The 17,867-nt window shown below is 41.5% G+C and overlaps 2 protein-coding genes across 2 annotated transcripts; one reads left to right on the top strand and one right to left on the bottom strand.

The window, feature by feature from the left end:
• Positions 1–8,472: 8,472 nt before the first annotated feature.
• On the bottom strand, positions 8,473–13,238 carry dbi (diazepam binding inhibitor (GABA receptor modulator, acyl-CoA binding protein)). The gene is made up of 4 exons (XM_047046389.1): positions 13,049–13,238; positions 9,275–9,392; positions 9,078–9,140; positions 8,473–8,895 (listed from the first exon to the last, which is right to left on the bottom strand). Exons 1-4 carry the CDS (start codon positions 13,061–13,063, stop codon positions 8,822–8,824), a joined length of 270 nt encoding a protein of 89 aa, XP_046902345.1. The 5' UTR covers positions 13,064–13,238; the 3' UTR covers positions 8,473–8,821.
• Positions 13,239–14,890: 1,652 nt separating this feature from the next.
• Positions 14,891–17,867, top strand: LOC124485073. Its single transcript, XM_047046380.1, has 5 exons — positions 14,891–15,387; positions 15,641–15,774; positions 15,903–16,050; positions 16,454–16,558; positions 17,185–17,867. The coding sequence occupies exons 1-5, from the start codon at positions 15,062–15,064 to the stop codon at positions 17,444–17,446; spliced, it is 975 nt and encodes a 324-aa protein (XP_046902336.1). The 5' UTR covers positions 14,891–15,061; the 3' UTR covers positions 17,447–17,867.

Raw genomic sequence — 17,867 nt, 5'->3', positions numbered from 1 at the left:
TGACATAGGCCGAAGACCTCAGCGGGAAAGTGGTAGACCTCCAGACTCATCATGACAGTCCAGGACTTGCTCTTTAACTCAGGCCCAGAAACGTTTTTTTTTTACAGAAGGCAGAGGGAAGGGGAGAGTTTGAGAGAATATTCCCATGCTTTGTTGTCTTTAGCTGAACTGATAAATCGTTGTAATCATGGCATTGAACTTTGCGGGAAACAAGCAGTGGGTAGCCAATTTGCTGAAAGTGTTAGGAACCCGGCTCTCCGTAGAGAATCAAAAAAAAATATTAGACAGGATCCTACAATTAAGTTTTTAGCCCTGCGTCAGGAGACCATCTTGTTCATTGAGGAGGATGTTTTTAGAGGTAAAGCAGCCTACACATGTGCAGCAAGCACAGTGGTGGCAGAGAGTACCCAGGTTGTTTCTAACCCAGATCCTCTCTTGTGCGAGCTTAGGGAGGCTATGCGGAAACAGGAAGAGAAGCTTGATAGCCTAATCAAGAGACTTGAGCAGATGCAGGGAGAGAGAGGTCAGCGCAGACCCACGCAAGAACCCAGGTATGATCCATCTGGTAGACCAATATGCTTTCGATGCCAGCAGGTTGGCCATATTGCTAGGTTTTGTACAGGGGCGTTTCAAAGGCCTAATCCGAGTACAAACTCAGCATTGCCCCTATTAGGGCAGTAGATGGGCAAGATCAGCAGGGAAACTTTCTCCCCCTGTAGTGAGGGACCAAACTACAGGAGGGAGGCTGCTAAGTTCAAGGGATATTGTTAACGAGGCAGTCAATAGTTTAATAGGGCCCACTCCTGTCATTCAGGTCTGTATGGGAGGGGTGCAAGTACCATGTCTAGTGGACACAGGTTCAACTGTCACCTTGATCACAGAAAGTTTTTTTTTTTTAAGACTTTGAAAGTAAGGGGGAGGGTGCTTTGAAGGAATGTGGGTGGCTTACTCTTAGGCTGTTAATGGTGTGTCTATGCCTTATTTGGGTTACATGCAACTGAATGTGGAGATCATGGGGAAAGCACTCCCTCAATGTGGTATTCTGGTGGTTAAAGACCCCTCTGACCCGGGGACTAAACTGGAGAGAGAAAAAATCCCTGGTCTAGTTGGCATGAACATACTGAAAGATTGCAGAGAAATTTTATCATGTCATTCGGGGCTGTGGGCAACAAAACAGCCTGTAGAAGTGAAAGAAGGGTACGCAAAAGTATTGGCCCCGTCTGATGTTGTGGTACCTGCAGGGTGTATGTGTTTAGTACCAGCCACAGGGCCCTAATGTAACACTGCTTGTGGGCAGGCAGTTTTGGCTGGGGCATTAGAGTTGGATGAAGGGGTACTACCAGGTAACTTGTTGGTTTCCACAGCATATGTAAAGATGCAGGGGGGGCAGATTCTGATTCCAGTCCTAAATGTTGGAACTATGGACACTTGTTTACAGCCACACACACGCATAGCTCATATTTATGCAGCTGAAGTTGTAGTAGGAGCAGGGACAGTACATTTTCAAGATGTGGGTCCACAGGAAGTGCAAGTCTCAATCGGGTTCGATGAGCATTCAGTAAGCATTCAGGGAGCAGAAAACTCTAATCTGCAGCAGTTTACGTGTCCTGGTCTGTCGGAGCAGCAGGTAGGGCAAGCCAGGGCTTTACTGTCTGAGTATGCAGATGTCTCCAGTTAAGTGACAATGAATTGGGGTGTACGGAAGTCATACAACATGAGATTCCAGTGACAGATGAGACACCAGTGCGTCAGAGATATTGGAGATTACCCTAGTCAGTATGAGGAAGTGAAGGCACACATTAAACAGCTGTTGGAGACGGGAGTAGTAAGGGAGAGTAGTAGCCCATATTCCTCATCCCTGGTCATTGTAAAGAAGAAAGATGGCAGCATAAGGATGTGTGTGGATTACCGACCATTGAATTGGAAGACCAGGAAGGATGCATACCCCCTACCAAGAATAGAGGAGTCCCTGGATGCCTTGCACGGAGACAAGTGGTTCTCAACTTTAGATCTGGCCAGTGGATACAATCAAGTTGCAGTGGTAGAGAAGGGCCAACACAAGACTGCTTTTTGTACTCCATTTGGCCTGTATGAATTTAATCTTATGCCATTTGGTCTATGTAATGCTCCGGGACATTTCAAAGGCTCATGGAAAGGATTTTAGGAGATCAGCATTTTCAGTCCCTCTTGCTATATTTAGATGATGTGGTCATCTTCTCACCCTGCTTTGAGCAACACCTAGCTCGTCTACAAGTGGTATTGGCCCGGTTTAGAAAGCACGGGTTGAAGGTAAAGTGGAGCAAGTGCAGCTTATTCCAGCGGGAAGGGCACTACTTGGGTCATGTCATCTCTCAAGGCGGGGTGTCGACCAACCCTGGAAAGATTAAGGCCGTAGCAGAGTGGCCACATCCACAAAACTACACAGAGCTCAAGTCGTTCCTTGGATTTGCTGGCTATTATAGACGCTTTGTGATGAACTTCTCTCAACTGGCTAGTCCATTGCATGTTTTGTCCACTCTTGCCTCTTCAAAGGGGCAGGGGTCAAAGTTGAGTGTGTCTCAATTTTTGAAAGTATGGAGTCCCCAGTGCGAGTTAGCATTCCAGCATTTAAAACAAAAGTTAATTTCAGCTCCTGTGCTCGCATATGCAGACTTTGCTAATACATTTTTTTAGGAGGTTGACGCTAGCCATCAGGGCTTGGGAGCCGTCTTGTCGCAGGATGGGGAAAAGGGGAGAAGACCAATCGCCTATGCAAGTCGAGGTCTGCGACCTTCAGAGAGAAATATGGAAAACTACAGCGCAATGAAGTTAACTGCTGGCATTAAAATGGGCGGTAACAGTTAAATTTCTTGAGTACTTGTTGGGGTGCAAGTTTACCATCTTTACAGATAACAATCCCCTTAGCCATCTGCGGACTGCAAAGCTGGGAGCCATTGAGCAGAGGTGGGCCTCTGACCTGGCCAGATTCGATTTTGACATCCAGTACCGGCCAGGGAAGCAGAATGGGAACGCGGACGCTCTCTCCAGGCAGGCCAGGGCCCCTGAAAGGATTTTGGCACCTTCACCTGAGCAGGTAGCAGAAGGAACCCCTGCGGCCCAGTCAGCGCCAGGGGAGGTGGGCTGTTCCGTTACAGTTAACGAAGTGAGCTCTTCATCCAGTTTTTCAGTGTACTCCAATGAGGTCCTGTCATCCCATCAACAAGCAGATCCTGTTATTATGGCTTTCTTGAAGTACTGGTCCCAGGGCCGGAAGCCGGGGCCTGGGGAGAGAGCCAGAGAAGATGGCCGAACACAGGAACTGTTGCGCCAATGGGAGAGGGTGATGGAGGAAGGTGGCGTGTTATTTCGGCAGTTCCACAATGCTCGGCAGGGTCCCATAAAGCAGGTGGTCTTGCCATGCAGTCTGCAAGGGGAGGTCCTACGAGGGATGCATGAGGAACACGGACACCAGGGGATTGAGAGGACATTCAGGCTGATAAGAGCTCGATGTTACTGGTCAGGTATGTACCAAGACATTGAGGCCTATTGCAAACATTGCAAAAGGTGCATTGTTTCGAAGGCACCAGTGCCAAAGGTGGTGACAGAGCTAGGAAGTCTACTGGCATCCAGACCCTTAGAGGTGGTGGCCATGGACTTCACAGTCTTGGAGCCGTCCAGTGATGGTTGTGAAAATGTTCTTCACTGATATTTTTTCAAAATTTACAGTAGCAGTTCCAACAAAAGATCAGAAGGCGGGGACGGTTGCCATATCCCTGGTGCGGGAGTGGATTCAGAGGTATGGCGTGCCGCAGCGTATCCATTCAGACCAGGGCAAGTGCTTCGAGGCGGATGTCGTTCACCAACTGTGCAAACTGTATGGAATCAAACGTACCACTCCCTACCATCCTTAGGGTAACGGACAATGTGAGAGATTTAACCGTACTCTCCATGACCTACTGAGGACCCTCCCTCCAAACAAGAAAAGGAGATGGGTAGAGCATTTGCCAGAGGTAATATTCGCCTACAATACCACTGAACATGCCAGTACAGGTTTCACACCATATTTTTTGATGTTTGGTCGGTTTCCCAACCTGCCCATTGACATTCTGCTTGGAGTGGAGGACAACGATTTTTCAGGAACAGTGGATGACTGGGTCGAAGAGCATCAGAGGCGTCTGCAAGAAGCCCATCAGGCAGCGCTGCAGCAGATGGAACAGGCCGCAGAGGCTCGCAAAAGATATTGTGGCCCTGCAACCAGTCATTGTGCTTTGGAAGTAGGCCAGTTGGTATGCCGGGCGGAACCACAGCTTTAAGGGAAGACACGAGATCCAGGTTTAATGGATGGCAGTGCCTTTCCGGGTGGTAGGTCACCCAGACGCTAACAAACCTGTTTATACTGTTGTTCCTGTGGATGCATCTCAGGCCCCAAAGAATATTTACAGGATTGAGCTGCGACCATGTGGGCCAGGGGAATCTGCAAATCTGGGCCTGGAGGAGCTGGCTGAACCAGTCACAGAAGAGGCCCAGGAACACTCGGAGGGGGAGGCAGTGGTGGGGATGCAGCGGCCCCCAAGGACCCTGCCTGCCTCGGGTCATCGTTCACTGGACATTGGCTTGGATGTGGCGGAAAGCGAGTCGTCCGACACTGACACGTCAGCTGTGTCAGAATCTGAGCGAACGGAAGAGGAATCACCCATACCCCTGACTCAACCTCGGCGGTCCCGGAGGCAGCAGGCCGGGAGGCATACAAACCCATTTCGTCTGCCGAGGTCCGCAGTGCAGAGACCAGGGGTTGAGGATGAGGGGGGACTGGGGAGTATTGCTCATACTAACCGTGTTTGCTTGATAGCGTTAAAGGAGATGGTGTCAGGTTTGATTATAGAATAGGACTTTTGGTGTGTGGGGTGATTTATGTCTTGGGTCTTATCATTGGGACGACGATAACTTAAGAGGTGGGTGACTGTGATATGGGTGTGGCTCCGGAGGGTGTGACGGTAAGGCCACACCTAGGGCTTGTGCCAATATAACTGGGTGTGAGCTTGTAGGGTCACATCCGTACTTGAGGTGCACGCTGGCAGCATTGTTTGTCATCCGGGGCTGTTTGCAGCAAGCTGACTTGTCATCTCATCGGCTTTCTGTGTTTTGGATGTGGTCTATGTCATCGTTTCCTTGAGCGGTTAAATACCCGATCCACTACTGAGCCTTATAATAAAATCTATTTTTATACTAATTCTCTGTGCCTCTTTAGTGAGGGAAACCTGGGTGTACTGGGCATTACAATATGATGACCTGATCGACACTCCAAGTGTAGCCTAATAGACCGGGGAGAAGTTTGTCTTTTGCAACTGACATTCGCAGTTTAGCCTGCTTGACAGTTATGTGACGTAGGGTGATAATTGGTCTATAATTTACTTGTGGCCGTTGCGGACCACTACGTGGGCAGTGGCGGACCACCAGGGGTCCGCGGACCACACTTTAAGAACGACTATTTTACACAGTCCGCAAATAGCAGATAGCAAACTTAATTAAAACTACATTGAATCAACATTCCGCTGTCAACGATAATTTAATTGAACCAATGTCAGACTCTAATGTTGATTCATCATCATTTTGCACCGTTATTTCATATTGAAACATCGTTGAAATTACACGATATTAAACCACATGGCTATAATAGGTGAAAATGTCCTGCTTACAGCCAGGATAAATGTTATGAAGGCTATCCTACACATTAGGTTTATGTGATACAATGAAAAAATACCATTTATATTAGTAAAGATTTTTTATATATTTTTTTTTATATATAAACATTCACTCCTGCTCTGTTTGGCGTCAACCCCACCCATCCTGTCTGGGGCATAGCGAAGTCATTTGTGTGTGCGGCCTGGGCAAATGCAAATTCTGAAATTCCTGTCCCCATTTACTGAGTTAGGGCATTTAAAACAGAAAACAAACAAACACAAAGTTATAACTTACAGTTGTGATTTTTTAAGCTGATAAATATGTTCTCTGTGTAATCAAGTCTGCAGTAAAACCTTCCACCCCATTACAGTCGCGACCGTTCCTTACGTTCATTTGTTAAAGATTTGCCACAGCAACTAAGAAAAGTTAGCCTGACGTTGTCATACTCATAATTCTAGTCAGAATATGAGTCTGAGAACTCTCCGTTGGGCTTTGACTACAGGGCGTGTTTCAAACGAGCCTGGAAAACAAATGCCTCTTCGCTCAATTGGATAGATCTACAACCAATCAGAGCAACAGAGTATGTGACGTATGTTAAGCACCGCATAGTTGTTGTCAACAGAACTAAACTACAAGCAGACTTGAAGTATGCTTGAAGAATGAATACAAACGATTTTTGCCGGTGTTGTAAAATTAATTTAAGGGTAGGGAGAGTACTTGTTCACACGGTCAACCTTTTTGAGCGAAACAATAAAGGGCAATGCATATACGAAGTTCTCCGTTTAGGATTACAACTCCATCGGGGCCATCTGATAAATTAAACTTTTACCGAATCCCGTAGGAAGGACGGCAAAAACATATTTTCCATTGACAAATGCCTTGATTGCGTCTCTCTGTTCTTCTTTCAAAATTAATGCGCTGTCGATGTCTTCTAAAACAGACTCGATGGCAGAATCACAACATCCCAGATCTCCAGCGGTAGCCATGTTTGTTCAAAACGAATTCAACTTAAGCGCTCTTTTGTGACATGGGTGATTACGTTATTGTTGATCATCTGTCCATCATCGTATAAAGCCCGCCCTGGCAATTTCATTGGTTCGCCCAGATTCTGGTTTTCTGTAGTTGGTCCCCAATACGAGACCCTCCAGACCCAATTTCCCGAACAAATTTCTTTTGGGCGGGGAGAAGTTGGGCTGGCAGCCAGGCTAAAGAAAAGTAGCCTCTTACATTGATATATCTAAACACTATCTCAAACTAACGACGTGTAGCTTATCATAATTGTCTTGTGCAGCGTCAAACTTGAAATATCTCCATTGAAAGTGGCTGGGCTTTCGATGACGCCGGTAGACTAGCCTAGCTCTACTAGCACAGTGTAGCTCTACCAAATTGAGAAAATGACGATTCTCGACATATAACCATCGGATTTTTAAGCCGTAATGTTTTGAGCTTGGTATGTATCTACCTATTAAAGTACAATATTTTGTCATAACGGGTTTTATTTTATATCCACATTTCTGACGAGGGACTAGAAATAGCTCTAGCCGTTAGCACTAGCTAGCTACAGTACAGTTGGTAAATTGGCTATACACATTCAAGAATAAAATATTGATGGAAACTATGACTGAATTGAATATAGACAATGTAAATAAACGATAAACAAATATTATATTTGGTACAATTTAACATTAGATCAATATTCTGCTTACCTGATGTGGATCCACAAATGAGAAAAAGTTCATCTGACGTTGATTTACCAAACGATGGTCTCCCGGTCAACTCTAACTCATGACTTTTCAATCATATTTCCTAGTCATCTGTAACTCATTGACCTTTCGATCATATTTCCCGGTCAACTATAATTCAATTACTTTTCAATCATTGTTCCCGGTCAACTAGCTTTATAATCATATTTTCATTTCCCAGTCAACTATAATTCAATGACTTTTTAACATTGTTGCGGTTTACCCGGTCAACTACAAATCGATGTTTAATCAATTAATCAGGACAACTATAATCAATGTTATTCCAATGTACCATATGTTTCATCGATATTGCAATAGTGACTCAACGTTTATTTAGCATTGAGATTTCAATCTCAACCATTTGATGATTTAGATGGAAAATCAATATTAATTCAATGTCGGAGGTAATATCATATATTATTTTGTGACTAGAGGACAATCAAAATAAGCTGTTATAATGAACTAATACTGAAATGTAGCAGTTAGAAGTTTATGAAGACAAAACATTTCTAACTTACAATTATATTTCCTGTACTGTGTGACCTCAATTCATCACCTCAAGATTACCTTATCAGCCATTGCACACAATTATTCATGTCAATAGAAGACCGGTTGGCCATGAGTCAGCTGTCTCTAATCACTTGACTTTCAACCATGGTCCATTATGTTGTAATGGGACAACTTTTCAAGATTTATGTGTAGATATGCGTTTTTGTATACCTATTCATGTTCACATCCACTTCACCAACCTTGCAGTTTAAGCCTAATGATTGTTATAATGAATAAAATGTTGATCTCTTTAAAGCTCAATTTAAAATGTTAAGATTTTGGAACTAAACATTTAGAACACTTTCCTAATTCTATTCCTAATGATAAAAAAAAAAAAAAAACTAAGACAATAGAGCATGTTCCAGTGACAGGCATGCTTTACAGATGAGGTGGTATGCTTCAGATCATGAGAATGGTCTTCATGGATGAAGTAACTTTGCAGCGGCAAGATGACCGTACAAATATGTCATAAATGGTATGCATGATATAGTTGACAGAATAAAATGTGTGATTGTCCAAATAAAATTAAATCCATACATTTTATTAGAGAAGAGAACAAGTATTTAAACCAAAGGTAAAATATGGAACAACTGGACTGTAATAACAAGCTTGACTTTAAAGAATTCCTCAGGTATACCACCAAAAATCCACTATAAAAGGTTGCTGAGGTTAGGTACAGTTGGTACAGGTTCTTTCTGTAGTGGCTCTTGGGTCACAAAACACAGTTTCTTAGTGGCACCCTAGGTGTTCATATTTGATATGCTGTAGCAAAAGCCATTCCAGTGGGTTTAAGGCATTTCTGAGGGACTGGTTTTGGGCTCCACTCTTAACAGTCATGGTTTGAATTACCATGTCACGTAAAATCAGATTTATACTCCATATTTCTTTTTCAACTCCTCTACCAAAGCAATGTACTCAGTCATGGCAGTATCGTTGCTCTTTCCTGTAAATGATATGAGTGTAAGTACGAAACTGTAAAACAGATCCAGCTGTAGATTTCTCTGCATTAGAATATCTATCAAGTACAAATACACCCACCCCCCTGTAGTAAAGCCAATGTTTCACCACTAGTATTTTGGTTTAGTATTCTAAATCAGATCAGGTTGGCTAAAACAAGATACATACCCTTCTCTTTCTCCCAAGCATCCCATTTGGCTTTCCCAGTGAAATCAAGCATACCTGGACGAGCTTCGGAAAATAAACAAGTAATGCTTCTACTTTAAAATATATTAAAGCTTATTTTGCATTCATGTTTGAGGCCTAGTAAATTAAGTAAATGTGTAGGAGTTGGTGGCTCTCAAATAGTGCGGCTGATGGCTTACCGGTATTGACATCACCCACAGAGGCCTGTTTGAACAATGCATAAACCTTAAGCATTTCAGCATCCTCTGGCTTTGATTTAAGCTGCTTTACTTCTTCTGCAGCCTTCTTGAAGTTGGTCTGGAGTAAAAACATAAGTTAATACATCATACATCTTTATATTGTAATAAGGCTTTGTGTATTATACGCATCCATTATTACCAACAGTAATGGAAATTTGGTGTGGGGAAAAATTTGAGGGTTGTTAAAATGGATGGAAAGATATTTTAATTAACGTAGCAACTGTTGGTCATGGTAAACATTTCTAGGTTTGACAAGTTCAAGATGGAAGAGCAACTCATCGTATGTGTGTCTTCATACCCAGTATTGTATGATACGTCTATGTTCGATTACAGAGACGTAAACCAAAAAAATTATGCCTGGCACAGGGTTGCTGAGGTTGTCGGCATCCATGGTGTGTTGTATTTTGTACTTGAATTCAGTTTCTTCACATTACATAACTTTCTTCAGTGCTAGCTGCATACTAGTCTAGCTAGCTCACCCGGCACACGATTGACATTCAACGCTGAAATACTGGCTGGCAGCCACTCGCTATCCATACAGTGAATGTGTAGTGGCAAGTCATAATCTAGCGATTGATTGGCAGAGATTTCGAGTAATATAATAAAAGGTTACACATGTCAACGTTTATGTCTGATGCATCTTTTTTTCCAGCCGGATCAAGACCCGTTCCATAGAGTGCGGGTGGCATTTAATCTTTCACTCGGCCTAGAAAAAGTGTGGAAAAAGAACCTATTGTGTGCTGTAGATAACATCATGTCAGATCTAGAATGCGTATCGGATTTTTGCTTAATGTGTGTAAAAGTTGTATTTTGTCTGTACATTTGCCATGACATTATACAAACTACAACAGTGATTTAAGAGAACTACAGCTCTGAATCAATCTGCCTGAAACACCCCCGAGCGTGGTGCACGGTGGGAAGGCCGGCGGTGCAGAGCGGTAAAAAACGCTGCAGTGAACGCACCGTTAGGTATGTTCGACATCGGCTGCATGAAACGACCGGCGAGAGTTGCCACTTGCAGTCGGGGAGGAATTAAAAACGGCTCTATCTGTATATTGATAATACAACCAGAACTCAACTAAACTTAGGCCAAATCCCAATACTCCCCCTTACCCTTACCCCTTACCCCTTACCCTTACCCTTACCCCTTACCCTCACCCCTTACCCTCACCCCTTCCCCTTGGCCCTTGAAAGTAAGGGGTAAGGGCTACATAGCCCTAGGAAATGGGACGCCACTTGGTTACAGGTACGTCACCTAGCACGTATCGATATCTCCAAAGCAAGTAGTGTTATGCACTGATATTAAACGAAATTCGCTGCTAATGGAGTTTACTTAGAACTGTAGACATGCAATTAGGAAAATGGTTGCAAATATATATGTATATAACACAAAACAAGACTGTCAATTTTTTTTATCAATTAAGCCGAAAATATTACATTTATCGGACTCTGGATGATCTGGTCGCCATTGTTGCCGGTCGCGCAGTTTTCACATAGCCCTAGGTTTCAAGTAAGCTCCCGATCTTACTTGGTTTTAAGGGGTGTATACCCCTTAGTCTTAGCCCTTCCCCTAGCTCCAAAAGAGTATTGGGACACCACTAGCTCTCACGGGAACGCGCAAACCTAAGGGGAAGGGGATGGGGTAAGGGGGAGTATTGGGATTCGGCCTTTGTCTTTCCGTTAGTGAAGAGGCAGACTAAAACACTTTTTTCTACGATAGTGCAAACAGTTTTGCCAAAATCCTACTCCCTTGTAACTTAAAATGTTTTGCAACTAGTATCAAAAGCTTTTTATGGCTCACTTTATAGGACATGAGGAGCCACCAAAATAATTTTGGGGTGTGTCAGATCTTCTCTGCCCGATATATATGGGGGGGAGGGATTTCGGCAGGTATGAAAAACAGAGTTGCCAAAATCCTACTTACCCAGTAGGTTAAAAAGAAATACTGAATTGCTGCATCGATTACCAGTTGATTCATGTAGCAGTTGGTTTTTAGGATTGTTAAATTGGTGAGGAAGCATGCAGGATTAAAATAACTCATAGATAACTCATACACAGTAGCCTACTGCAATGCATACATGGTGAAAATAATGGGCATTTAGTTGTGTTAAACATGGATGAACACAGCTCTATTTGAACATTTCAGGGATGTAGGAGGTGGAAGAAAAAAGATGTCCTATGTGCTTATGCTGATCACAATAGCCATTTCCTTATCATGGTAATACAGCCAACTCCAGAATTAATAGCACCACATTGGCACATGTCACATATTTATTTTTAATGAAAATTGAAACTTTTAAACCTTCAATTTAATATCAAGAAAATAAAGTCATCAATAATCGTTTTAAATGTATTTTGAAACCATGTGTGCCATGCCACAATTCTTGACATCCCTAAATATTGTTGTGAACAAAATTTAACTAAAGCATTTTGCCATTTATAGACTTTTTGAAGTTGATCAAAGTATTTAGGAATTTACCAGCAGTAAAACGTAAGCTAATGTAACCTATATAGATAAGGTTGACAGAGGCAATTCATTTAACCTTATAGCAAACCTGTGGGCTGAGCTGAAGATCAGATTGCACAAGAGAGTAGGACTGATGATCTGGAGAGATTCTGTGAAAAGGATTGCTCAAACCTTATTTGACTGTAAATTATGTAATATTTGTTTTCTCTATTCACTATCAACACCATCCTCTCAGAGAGACTTATTTACCGTTGTGTCTGAACAGCTCATTTTATTTCGTGTCATATAAACATTCTCTCCAATCTACAGAATGATAATGGGCTTCTTATAAAACCCACAACTCGGTTTAATTTTGTAACTCTGTTAGTGAAGACACGAACACTTTCTCCATTATGGAGTTAACAGTTTGCGAGCCCTGTAGCAGAACATCGATCAGATGTTTTTCAATCCGTAGACATTTGCCTACATAATCAGTTATGTAAAACGTCGCATTTGCATTGCAGTGCATTGCACAATGTATTTTAGAAACAGTAAAATGACTTTTTTCATTGTAGAATTTAGTATAACTGAATAAAAATCGTCTCGAAACGCAACTCGACGCATAGCAGTAGGTTACTAGAAAGAGTGTGTGTGCGCGTTCACGCGTAGGGAAGTGGAATTCTAGCAGGGATGAAATTTCTGCACAACACTGGCATAATGGTGAGGCTAGATAGTTATAGCTAGTTATAGCTGCCTTCTTATCAACCTAGCTATCCACATAATGGCAGACATAGCAGTGGAAGCGATTGTCAGCTTGGCAGACATAGCGACGTAGCGGTGGCAGTGATTGTCTGCTTTGTTAGGCGTAGCGACGGTTGCTAGCTTTGTTAATCACCCCCCATACACACCCAGCCTTCATCATCGCCCGTGTCATGAGTCTAGTGTGGTCATAGTCCACACAATGTCAAAATGGCTGTGATCCCTCGAAATGTTGGAAGGATAGGTTGGTGTCCCTTTTATTTCGTTCGAATCTATAACTGTTCAAAACCGATACACCTATGCTACATGTAGTAGGTTTGGTAAACACATTGTTTTGCTTACATCCTACGAAAAACAATAGGCCTACTGTTAAGCTAACGCAACAAGAGAATTAGGACACCACCGTCTACCGAGTCTAGCAACTAAATCAAAAGGACTCGCAACAGAAATATAGCCTAGCCTAAATTGAAAGTAAGTAACTAAAATAATAAAAAAAAATAGCTACTAACCTCAAGTTCAGACATGATTTCAGATGATTTTTTGATGGAATGCCTACTCTCTGTGAAGTTGCAGAACACTAAACCAAGCTTGTTACAATTTAACGGAAACTTTATGCAAGCTTCACCGTTAAGAGCGACCTCCTCATCACGCCTCCTTCACTCAATTGGTAGATTTACTGAGTGGCACAGCATTCAAGCCATACATAGGGCGAAGCATGTATAACTAGCGATGTTACGCTCAGCCTAAGGAAAGCCATGAATGCAGCAAAAGTGTCCAAAAATCGTGTTGACATGACCAAAATATACGTATTAACATTTACATTTTTGTCGTGTTGCGTGACATTTTTGGACGCGTTAACGGAACAAAAAAGGACAAGTTGACATATTTCTGGTTGTGACCAATAGAGGACCTTGATTCAAGGCAGTCGTAAATACTCACGAGGAGGACTCAGACCCATAGACTTATATACAGTAGACACAGAGAGCCTACTCTTTAAAGATGGCGTCCCCATTTATTTAAATGGAAAGTGCTCACGGGCAGTGAGGAAAGCTTTTATTGTTGGAATGCTGCGTCAGCATTCCAAGTATTGTTCTTTGAATCTTTATTGTTGGACAAGTATTGTTCTTTGAATCTTTAATCAACTTATTATTCTTCTATTTCTTCCGTGGCACCTTTCAGCGCCTTCAAATCTTCAGCTATTAAAACCGTTCAACTATCAAAAAATTCAGCAGTTTCATGCCATGGGTGTTATTACTTTTCAGCTTTGTACCTCGTATGCTTGAATTAATATAAATCAATATTCATAATATTTTTTACATGGGTTTCCAATGGAGTTTTCTTTCAAATCCTTTCAAACTTCTTAAAACTTCTTCAACTTCCAAATCTTTCTTCTTCCTCAATCTTTCAGCTAGAGCCACCATTTAAACTTTAAAATGTTGACAAAACCCTAAACTATTTTCAAATAATTCAGCTTTTTGATATCCATTAAACTTTTTTCAATATCACTGATTATGTTTCATGAGTTTTTCAAACCGTTTCTGAGATTTACATGGGTGTCTACGTGAAAGCCTAGAGTGCAGACTGAAACGCTTAGAGTGGAGGGGAGCTTCGGATGTCGTTGAAAAAATATTTCTAGTTTGCCAGCATTGCCACAATTTTCGCTCTTAATGCTTCGTTTTTGGATCAATAGATAGCTAATTTTGTGCTGGTCGTAGACAGTTGTCTGTGGAATCCAACAGACTTACATATTTATTCAGAGCCCCACGAAAGCGAGACAAAGTCCAACTCTCGCCCCATAGAGTCCAATGCAAATCTGGTGACAAATTCGTCACAGAAAACAAAAAATAACAAGATTTATAAACTGCCGGTAGAGTCGTATTTCTGAACGCACAGACATATAAAGGACATCTCCGGTTTCGGCAGAGTCTTGGGTCTCGGAAAATATTTTTTGGATTGGACGTATAGTTTTGCGTCTAGGTTAACTTGTTTGAGGTGTGGATTCTAGCTAAATTTCTGGTATTCTCTGCCCTCAGCACATTAGCTATGGAGGACCAAACCTGCCATATTAACAAATGAATGAATGAATAAATGTCCACATCCATGCATTTAGACAGAAATAAACGAATATATGTATAAATTAATGCACAATTGTCAATCAATAGTTACATATATTTTACATTTATGTATGTATTTATTTTTGTATTCATTTATTTATTAATTTATTGATTGATTGAATGATTTATATATTCATTTATTCATTTATTTATTCATTTATTAATTCATTTATTGATTTATTTATTCATTTATTTATTCATTCATTTATTTATTCATTTATTTATTCATTCATTAATTCCTGTATTTCTTCATCTCAATATGTTAATGAGATGTGTCAATCAAAAATAGGTAGGCGGTATTTGACACACCATTGGCTAATCGTTTTCAACGCATTGTATTTGATTATGTTAGCCTTACATCCATCCTTGCTGTCATGGACGACATAAAAAGGGCAATTGCCAGAGACAATGGCCAATCTCGTTGAAAACGAAAATGTATGTCCCGACTTCCTACTGTTCCGTGTAGAGGCTATAATGGCAAATATAGGACTTGTAGCTGCTGAAATGGACACAGAGTTAGACCCACTTGTTCTTGAAAACTTGGAATGCGTTGCACACCAAATAGGAGTCTCAAGTGACAGCACGAGCAGGATCGCGGGACGACCTTTATATCCTTTGCCCATCACCACCATTGAGTCATACCTACTATTGGGGTTAACAGCTGTTGACATTGCTCGATTGTTTGGAGTTAGCGAAAGAACAATTCGGCGGAGGATGGCCCACAACGGACTAAGGTAACGTTGAATGAACCACTTACCTAGTTAGCTAGTTGATCGAGTAGGCCTTCAGGCAGATAGTCAACCCACCCACCAGTGGGTGCAATAAAACTCGCAAGAAGTTAATCTCATTCTAATTTACGTTCCCTAACCACTTAAAATCTAGTGCAAGATTGTCATTGTTGAGAAAATCTGAAGTGAATATGCCCCTGTAACGTTGGATCCACAACCAACTCATGAACATTAACTCCAAACTCTATGGAATATTCAGAGTCTCTGACTTGAACACTAAAATGGATGATCCGCAGTTGGATGCCATGGTGACAGAGATCCTACAACATCACCCCAATACAGGGTACAAAATGATGATTGGCTATCTCAACTCTCGGGGCATAAAGATTCAGAGTAAATTCATTATTGTTTATTTACAATCCTACAGATAGACTGTAGTTTTCCTTAAATGTAAAGTCCACAAAGTACGACTATAAATAATAGCCTTTTGTTTATTTAATTGTTTTTGTCTTGTTTTAAAGAACAACGTGTACAAGAGTCCATGCGCCGTATTGATCCAGAGGGTGTTGTGGTGCGCACTCTCATGTTGCAGACAGTGAGGCGCAGACGGTACTCTGTATCAGCTCCAAACAGTTTATGGCACATAGATGGAAACCATAAACTAATAAGGTACATAAAGCTTGCTCAGCCCCTGTGTGGCTGTTTTGTGTTGTCTTTCTTGTGATGTGCTTTGTACACCGCAAGAGTTTATAATTGTGTCACTTTATAGTACATCATATTGCACTTCCATTATCCATGACTGTTGCTGTTACCCTTTTCTATTAATTGAATGCATGTTTGAGCTAAACTATAGTTTACACATTGTTCTTACAGTGATCTTATAAGCATTTCTTCAGCTTGTTAAGTAAGATGAAATATTTTGTTTCAGATGGCGCATTGTTGTGCATGGTGGTATTGACGGATTCAGTCGCCTCATTGTTTACCTAAATGCTGCTACCAATAACCGTGCCTCAACCGTGCTGGATAGCTTCAGACAAGCAGTTTATCTCTATGGTGTGCCATCTCTTGTCAGATCAGACAAAGGAGGAGAAAACATTGATGTGGCACACTACATGTTGACCAGCAGAAGGGTAAACAGAAATTCACACATTTCTGGAAGAAGCGTACACAACCAAAGGTATTCAGAATCAGAATTCGGTTTATTTGCCATGTATGTTATACAAACATGGAATTTACTGTTGCAGGGAGGTGCAAACACTAAACATATACAAATCTTAAATTAAGTAAAGGTACAAAAGTTTAACAATTCCTAAGAACTACACAATCTAAGAATAAAACAATTTAAATTTAAAATAAAATCTATATAAAAATAAGATATTCAAAACTCTGTTATATCATCCATCTAAACATTTATGCATTTTAGCAGACACTTTTATCCAAAGCCACTTCCAAAAGAGAGCTTTACAAAAGTGCATAGGTCACTGATCATAACAACGAGATAGCCCTAAACATTGCGGGTAGACAAAACATGAAGCATACATTGTGAAACTAAATAAGTCCCAAAGGGAAGAACCATAAGAGCATGTAGTTGAACAAGTTACAGTTAGATAATTTAACAACATGAACCTCAAAGTGCAAGGGTGTACCTGTGGGAAAGAGCCAGCAACAAAAATAAAACACACAGCAAGTCAATAGTTTTAAGTCAGTTACAACAAAAAGCTGCAACAGTCTTCTTGCTAACCTATTAAAATTCAAATACATCTAAATTTTAACTGGTAATTATTTAGCTGTTATTTTTTACAGAATTGAGCGCTTGTGGAGAGATGTTTTTGGAGGGGTACTTGATCTTTTCTACACCCACTTCTACAACCTGGAGCATGAGGGCCTACTTTATCCAGATGATGAAGTTCACCTCTATGCACTGCACTGGAGCTTTCTTCCACACATACAAAGGCACCTTCAGTTCTTCAAAGATGGCTGGAACCACCACCGACTCCGGGCCGAGGGCAATCAGTCACCTCACCAACTCTGGACTCTTCATCAACTAAAGGCAGACCCCTTATAGGTTTGCATGTGTTATGCATGTTTAATCCTTGCAGATAGGAGTTATTTGTATTACTCTATAACACTTGCATTAAACTGATTTATTAGATTCTCATTTTTCTTGTTAGATGACACATCCCCACTTAATTTTGTACTCACTAACTTGAGGACTCACGGTAATCTGCATCCTCCAGCCAATATATTTCTACCTTTTCTCAAACTCTCAAACTTAAAGCCCCATACAGTGTATTGTCGATTTACATTAAGTGATTAAAATCTTTTTATTAGGTCGATGTAGAGTATGGCATTGACTTGGCAGGTCCATTCAGGCCTCGTTGTCAAGGTGTCATTATACCTGAAGTGGAACTTCAGCGCCCACTGACTGAACAGGAAGTAATAACACCCCCAAAGCGCCCACTGACACCCCCAAAGCGCCCACTGAC

Source organism: Hypomesus transpacificus, chromosome 23 (genome assembly GCF_021917145.1).
Source record: "Hypomesus transpacificus isolate Combined female chromosome 23, fHypTra1, whole genome shotgun sequence".
Taxonomy (NCBI): domain Eukaryota; kingdom Metazoa; phylum Chordata; class Actinopteri; order Osmeriformes; family Osmeridae; genus Hypomesus; species Hypomesus transpacificus.
The sequence above is the reverse complement of the archived record's forward strand: the minus strand, read 5'-3'. Positions and strand labels throughout refer to the sequence as shown.

Coding starts and splice junctions, on each gene's coding strand:
- dbi (XM_047046389.1), bottom strand. Junction 9,141..9,274: donor TGTGGGTGATGTCAATACCG/GTAAGCCATCAG, acceptor TATTTTCCGAAG/CTCGTCCAGGTATGCTTGAT. Junction 8,896..9,077: donor TGCTTGGGAGAAAGAGAAGG/GTATGTATCTTG, acceptor TATCATTTACAG/GAAAGAGCAACGATACTGCC.
- LOC124485073 (XM_047046380.1), top strand. CDS start 15,062: ATGGCCAATCTCGTTGAAAACGAAAATGTATGTCCCGACTTCCTACTG. Junction 15,388..15,640: donor ATGGCCCACAACGGACTAAG/GTAACGTTGAAT, acceptor TGGAATATTCAG/AGTCTCTGACTTGAACACTA. Junction 15,775..15,902: donor TCGGGGCATAAAGATTCAGA/GTAAATTCATTA, acceptor CTTGTTTTAAAG/AACAACGTGTACAAGAGTCC.